Consider the following 7,869-nt stretch of genomic DNA (forward strand, 5'->3'; position numbering starts at 1 on the left):
AGTGTGGAACTGGGCATACAGTACCGGCCTCCAAGGAGGCTACCCACAGGCCCCGGACCAGCAGGTGCCCGGAGAGAAGACTGATTGCGTGATGCCAATACCTTCACAGCAGACTGAAGAGTCTGCAATTTCTCCAGGGGAAGAAGGACCTTCACCACAGAGGAGTCCGGAATCAACCCTTCATAATCCAAAGCTGAGTCGGAAACCTAGCATGCCCAGGATTTGAACCCTGGGTCGCACACATGGAAGGCGGGCTTGCTGCCACTGAGCTACACCTTCTGGCCTAAATGTTTAACACCCACCCGAATCTTCGGAGGGTCTGAATGGGAATAACACATCCACTAGGTCTGAGACAGAAGCTGCTCTCAGAAGAAAGTCGTCCAAGTGTCCCAACAAAGTTAGGATAAGTGCGAGCTCCTAGCTGAAAACCCATGGTGCTGATGCCAGATCAAAAGGGAGGGCCACAGGCTGACAGAGACCCTCTCTCATCACGAAGCACAGAAAAAACACTGTGACATAAGCAAAACGGGACATGCATGTATGCATCCCTGATGTCCGAGGATGCCAGGACGTCCCCCGGGTGGAGCGCAGCTACCACTGAACAAATGGATTCCATGCAGAACTACCCGACGTTCACAAAGGTATTCAGGGCCTGAGGCCCATAGAAAGCCCCCAAACCTCTCGTCCTGCAGGAAAGGTAAAATTACCCCGCAGCTTAGCAAGTCCCACACTGCCCAAGGCAGACCGATGGGCCGGGAGAGGAAGACATGAGGAAAGAACTTTGTTCTGTGGATAGGAGGAAACCCTATCTAGTACTCCGAAGAGACCACCTCGCAGACCCACTGGTCGGAGAGCAGGTAGGTTTCACTGAATTGTGAACCTGCAAGCCGCTCCCCCACCTAGAGACAGGGAGGGAAGGCTACATACATTGGCAGGATTTGGGTGCCGGCATGATCGGCTTACGCACCCAGGGACGGATTAGTCCCCCAGCTGGGCCTTTGACGGCCTGGGAGGGTTGCATGTATATTATGTAGGTGTATGCACACATGCCTTTGGAGGAAACCGGAGTACCCGGAGGAAACCCACGCAGACACAGGGAGCGACAATGCAAGCTCCAGGCAGATTGGTTCCAGTGTCCGGATTCGAACCAATGACTCTCTTGCTGCCAAGTAATGGAGTTAACCACTACACCACCGTGTGCATAAAACCATTCTGAAACAGAAGCCCTGGATAACAAGGGCGCAGCATTCAATAAAGCATCACAGACCTATATGAGGCCCTGGACCAGCTGGTCCGCTAGCCTAATAACTTTGGGATACAACAAAGGAAATTGTGGCGCTGAAAATTAGTAACACATGGGTAGAGAAAAAGTCCGCTGGATAAGTGATGAATCCTTGTTACAAAAAATAAAGAAAATTAAAAAAATAAAAAATGACAAAAATAAAATAAAAAAATATAATAAAAAGAATGAACCTGGGAATGATGAGTGATGCGATGGGTCTTGGAGGGAGAGACACTGTTCTGTGATGAGCTGATGATCCCAAAAACGCTGTCCTAGGGCAAGCCTTCCAAAGCAGGGGAGACCAGAGCAGGGACTCCAAACATGTGTACAGGATAAGAAAAAATAAAAAACAGAGGGCGCCTCCAGGTTAAACGTTTAAGAAGCTTTTTTTAATACACAGACAACAGTGTTAACTTACATGATAAAATCTTAAAATCCAGTATGGAAGTTTACTCGATCAATGCTGGAGCTCAGCGTAGGCCGCGGTGACGTCACCAAATGCTAGTGGTGACGTCACCGCGGCCTACGCTGAGCTCCGGGCCTCGTTTCCACTATCCCTCCGGACCAGCTGTTTTTACAGCACTAGGACTGACTGGCTTAGGAGAGATACCCGAGAGCAAAAACAGCATAACAACCAGCCCGGATTGACGTCCCTTCTACCCGCCCCCCCCAGCATTGATCGAGTAAACTTCCATACTGGATTTTAAGATTTTATCATGTAAGTTAACACTGTTGTCGGTGTATTAAAAAAAGCTTCTTAAACGTTTAACCTGGAGGCGCCCTCTGTTTTTTATTTTTTCTTATCCTAATAACTTCGGGAGATAGTTGGTGCTCCTCCACTGTCTGGTGCAAAATGCTCACTCCGTGAGTGACTAAGACCCCAGAGTAGTGGCCACAAAAGGCCGCAAGACAGACCCCAGCATGGTAAACATGGAAAGGGTCAGTACTTTGGATCTTCTATCAATCAGATCCATACAAGCGTTGCCTTCCGCAATAGGGAGAATGGCCACCTATAAATGACACCCGGAGGGTCCACCACTGGAGAAGAAGCCCACCTCTTGAATGGGCTCTCCTCAAAGGGGCACTGAACCGCCTGGCGGCGAGGGACTACAAAAACCCTGAGCGGCTTTTCTCATTCCACATCTAAGAAATTAACAAAGAATGTCACAGAAGGAAAAAACCTACAGAGCGGTCTGATTTGTGTCATCCAAAAAAAGGCAGAGCCCTCGGCAGAAACCCAGCTGCACTATCCACCTTAAGAGAGTCCCTTACAGCAGTGAGAAGCGCACCCATAAATGCCTTATCCTGCACCAACCCAGGTACCTGGTCCGCGGCTCCATAACAAAGCATTCCCCAGGGGATAACGGGGGGAGAGGGCACTCTTTAAACCCCCGCCCGTCCGCAGTCTGCCCCCACCCTGGCATAAAAGTGTCCAAGGCTAACAATAAAGCCTCTGTGGGAATCCCAGGTGCTAACACCTGCTGCTACCACCAGCATGTTGGGGAAGGACCCAGATACTGACTCCAAATAATAAAACATTTACATAGTGTGTATGTATGACATGTAGGTGCATCAGCATGCAGCCTCCATCTGTCCTTACAATAAACTGAAGCTCCTAGGGCCCTATTCAGGGCCTCTCACCCACTTGCTGCGCTGACCAGGGGTACCCAGGGCACTCACCTCAGGAGGAGACTGCCCAGCGCTGCCGACCGCTCTCAGCACAAGGCGTGTGGAGAGGAAAAGAACCGTGAAGGACTGTGCAGCGTCTGAAGGGACCTGTGTGCGCCGTAGGATACAGCACTAGGGTTCAGGACTGCACAAAGATGGCCGCCTAGCGTTCAGAATGCGGCCACAGGAAAATGGACGACCGCAATGTAAGCTGCGCAATAGCGCGGCTACGACAATATGGCCGCCGATGGGAGTTTTCAATGTACTTGAAAACCTCCCAAAAAATGGCGCCAGCACCGGCCAAATGGCGGCAAAACTCTGCATTTAAACAGGAAAAGCCTCCTAGGGCTTTTACAGTGAAAACCCCTCACAGGAAAGTACCCAGTACAACAAGAAAAAATGCCAGATAACACTGCCCCCTCAGGAAGGCCCCCCCCCCCCCCCGGAGAGCCGCTTTAGCAATGCAGCAGAGGGAAAGGAGCGGGGAAGGGAGGAGAAAAAGACCCCCAGGAACCCCAGGAATGCCCAGCCGTACCAACCCACCGAAGCGGGAGGGACTGTACTTACCCGTCCGAGTGAGGACTTGCTGACGCATTCCTGACAGAGCTACAACTGCAATGGAGGTAGCAGTTGGCCCGGTCCACTGTGAGTGAGACAACACCACAGCCCAGTCATATGTGGACCTCGGAGCAAAGCTCGCCGGCCATCCCAGGAGCCATTGGGTATAGCAGCAGACCCAGCCTCTTTGCAAAGGTGTGCCCACGCTCACTGGTCGGACTGAGTAGACTACAAGGATCTATATTATCCAGCCTGTCTCTCAGCCGACAGTTGATAGATGATTCTTCAAGAAAAGGTAAAATAAAATAAAATAAAATTTCTTCTCAGGGCGCTGGGTCCAAAGGGAGCCATACGTCCATCTCCTTTGCTAGGCAGAAGGAAACTGAGACTGCATGCTGCAGTGAGGAGGGTTATGTCTGGAGGGACTGTCCCCTGGGCGGGGCTGTTCAACTGTAAAATGTATTTAATTATCTAACATGTTTCTGCCTAGTCCTCTCCTGTAAACAGGGAACATAACCCACTTGTCAAGATTTAAGGAGCTGTGTCCGTCCATGGACGATAAGAGAAACATATGTTCTTCAAGACTTCATAGTTCCACTGGTGATTTTTTTTTAAATACAGACAGTTTATACTGTAAATGGTGGAGAGGTGGAATACAGTTCACACTGGCTTTGCAATGGACATTTCCATAATACAAATTTAATATGGTGTTTTTTTGTTTGTTTTTTGCAGACTTGGCTCCAGGTGGCTCTGATGATTGGGCATATGATCTGGGAATTAAATATTCTTTCACCATCGAGCTTCGAGATAAAGGGGCTTATGGATTTTTGCTTCCTCCAAAGTTTATAAGACCAACATGCAGTGATGCACTCACCGGGATTAAAATAATATCTGCACATATTGTTAAAAAAATGTAATGCTGGCATAACTAACTACAACTACCTGAAATAAATTGCATACAGCCAACACTGGACACATGAACTTTTATAATCAAATATGACTACAAATGCATCAAAATACAATATAATATTTTAACTGTATTTACGATATCTTGTAAATGACTCCCTATTGTTTATTGCATGAATTTGCCCCCATTATCTAATTTCAGCATCCAACAGAAATAGGTTTTGGGACTTATTTAGAGAAACTTAAGCAAAGTGTAATAAAGATGTTGTCCAAGGCAAGCAATCGGATTTCACTAAATTCTGAAGTGCAGGTTTGAAAATGAATGTGAATCTGCCTCCTGTGGGAAAACAATTTTAAGTTCCTTTGCTCTACTCTTTAAATTGATGGGTTGTATATTTGTATCTGTGGCAGCACTTGATGGATTTTAGAATTCATATTGGTAGAGTTTCTGAACTTCAACTACGAAGCTTTCAATGGGGATTGATGAGAGCAATATAAAGCTTCTGGGGTGCTTGACTCTGATGCCACGTACACACGATCGGAAATTCTGACAAGAAAAGTCTGATGTGAGCTTTTGGTCGGAAATTCCTACCGTATGCTCCATTGGACTTTTGCTGTCGGAATTTCCGCTAACAAAAGATTGAGAGCAGGTTCTCTATTTTTCCGACAGAAAAAGTTCTGCTCATCTGTATGCAATTGCGACGCGCAAAAAAAACACATTGAACTTCATTGATCTCGGCTCATCATACGTCTTGTACGTCACCACGTTCTTAATGGTCGGAATTTGTGTGACTGTGTGTATGCAACACAAGTTTGAGCCAACATTCTGTCAGAAAAAATCCACGGTTTTCTTATTAGAATTTCCGATCGTGTGTACGCGGCATTAGAAGTGCATGTTTCTCAGACTGGTGGCTTCTGTGTGAAATAAGGAGCACCATGCGTGTAAAGTCATACATGTAAATGCTTCGGCTTCAGACTTTATTGATATTCGGTAAAATAATAGTGCCGACATGTTTGATGGAATAGATTCCTTCTTTAGGGTTTGACAATTAGAGAGAAAAAAATGTGAGGAAATACATTTCTGTGCTACATATACAAGATATTTATGTTGGGTTTAAAATTGGTATGCTAGCAGTAGGATAAAATATATATACACACTGTAGATACAGTATCTCACAAAAGTTAGTACCCCCTTAAATTTTTGTAAATATTTTATTATATCTTTTCATTGGACAACACTGAGGAAATTACACTTTGCTACAATGTAAAGTAGTGAGTGTACAGCTTGTATAACAGTGTAAATTTGCTGTCCTTTCAAAATAACTCAACACATAGCCATTAATGTCTAAACCGCTGCCAACAAAAGTGAGTACACCCCTAAGTGAAAATGTCCAAATTGGGCCCAATTAGCCATTTTGCCTCCCCGGTGTCATGTAACTCGTTAGTGTCACAAGGTCTCAGGTGTAAATTTGGTGTTATTGCTCTCACTCTCTCATACTGGTCACTGGAAGTTCAACATGGCACCTCATGGCAAAGAACTCTCAGAACAAGCCTTGCAATGGTCAACCAAAGAAGTTCAGTGCACATGCTCAGCGTCATATCTAGAGGTTGTCTTTTGGAAACAGACATATGAGTGCTGCCAGCATTGCTGCAGAGGTTGAAGGGGTGGGGTTCAGCCTGCGCTGCTCAGACCATACGCCGCACACTGCATCAAATTGGTCTGCATGGCTGTCATCCAAGAAGGAAGCCTCCCTTCTAAAGATGATGCACAAGAAAGCCTGCAAACAGTTTGCTGAAGACAAGCAAGTAATGACATTGATTATTGGAACCATGTCCTGTGGTCCTATGAGACCAAAATAAACTTATTTGATTCAGATGGTGTCAAGCGTGTGTGGGGCAACCAGGTGAGGAGTACAACGACAAGTGTGTCTTGCCTATAGTCCAAGCATGGTGGTGGGAGTGTCATGGACTGGGGCTGCATAAGTGCTGCTGGCACTGGGGATCTACAGTTTAGGTTCAATAAAGATTTATTGAGTTTTTAAGACAGAATAAACAGAAGGGTAACATAATGCAACCGAGCGTCCGACAAAGGGCGACCCGATCGCCAAGTCTGAAGACATAAACAATCTGTATTTCGCAACTGAAAATGGTACAAGCAGTTATTACAACCAAAGATACATTCAGGATATAACAATTTTTGAGAGGTGCCTCCTCTGCTCGAGGAGTCCTCCCCTGACCTGGACGCCCCTATGGGATCCAACTGCGTCCATGGCCCAGGGGAGTGGGGGGGGGGTCGAAATGCCCCAAGTAGGCACTTGACTAGGACACCCTCACTCGATATTACCATATGCAGTAAATTTTGGCAAACAAAAATGAAATGGAATGCAGGAGCTATTTACCATATACGACAATCTGATTGTGCGTAAATAAAACCCAGATGTGGCCAGAAGGAGTCAGCCAGAAGGGAAAGCGGAGAAAAGGAAGTAGAGAAAGGAAAGGACCTGAGAAGAAGTAAGGGAGAAAGGGAAGGAGAGGGGGTAAAGGGTTGGGGATAGGGTGTTGGAAGCGGTGTACTTACCTCCCCTCAGGGGCCCATCCCGTTGTCCTGGACGGAGTGAGCCAGTGGGCGACCGGTAGGAGGGAAGAGTGAGCGAGTTAAATAGAGACCGTCGGCCCAGGGGTTGGTGTCCACTGGTAATCAAGTGGACACCCTAGGCGTGAGTCTGTCTTTAAGTTTGTCTGAAGTGGAGTAGTGCCTCCATACACTCCAGGTAAAGGAAAATTTAGCGTATCTATCCAGAGATTTGGCTTGCATTTCCTCCATGAGCATGGTGTCATTCATTTCATTTATCCATTCTATAATAGAGGGGGGGGAAGTCGTCCTCCAGTGTCTAGAGATCAACTGCCTCCCAGCACTCAAACAAAACTTTAGGAGGGAGTTTTTCTGAAATTTAGTGGCTCCAGGTAAAATGGAGAGAAGAGCTACGAAGGGGGAAGGGGTAAATGGCTTATCGTAGAGATCAGAGTAAATCAGGAAAATTTGGGACCAAAACGGGCGGATCTGATCGCATTCCCACCAAATGTGACTATACGTACCCTTGGCTGTGGTGCATCTCCAGCATAACTCTAAACAAGTCTGTGAACTTGTTTAGAGTTATGGAGCGTCTTACAGTAGGCCGTCAGGTGTAAGTGTGTGAGCCAGGTCATCCTCTGGGAGGCCGGTGTCGTGGTCAACGCGAGGGAACCTGCAGCAGGATGAACAAAATTTTGTGCAGTGGGCCAGTCTTGTCTTCGATGTCCAGCCAGAGAGTGGAGTCCTCTGCCCTCTGGGAGGTCTGGGTTGTCAAAAAGAGGAGTAAGTGGGCTCGGGTCAGTAGACAGGGCGCATGTCACCCTCCTACGGTACCAGACTGCCAGGGCATCCTTAGTAAGGGGGGATAATCCCGCCAGGGCTC

At 47.1% G+C, this 7,869-nt stretch overlaps 1 protein-coding gene across 1 annotated transcript in view; it reads left to right on the plus strand.

Moving 5' to 3' along the window:
* Positions 1-4,692, plus strand: part of CPB2 (carboxypeptidase B2) — an 85,646-nt gene extending 80,954 nt beyond the window's left edge. Inside the window, exon 12 of the mRNA XM_040341261.1 lies at positions 4,241-4,692. Coding sequence (XP_040197195.1) covers positions 4,241-4,425 — 185 coding nt within the window. The 3' untranslated portion in view covers positions 4,426-4,692. The remainder of the gene's footprint in view (positions 1-4,240) is intronic.
* Positions 4,693-7,869: the final 3,177 nt, after the last annotated feature.

Source organism: Rana temporaria, chromosome 2, assembly GCF_905171775.1.
Source record: "Rana temporaria chromosome 2, aRanTem1.1, whole genome shotgun sequence".
NCBI lineage: Eukaryota > Metazoa > Chordata > Amphibia > Anura > Ranidae > Rana > Rana temporaria.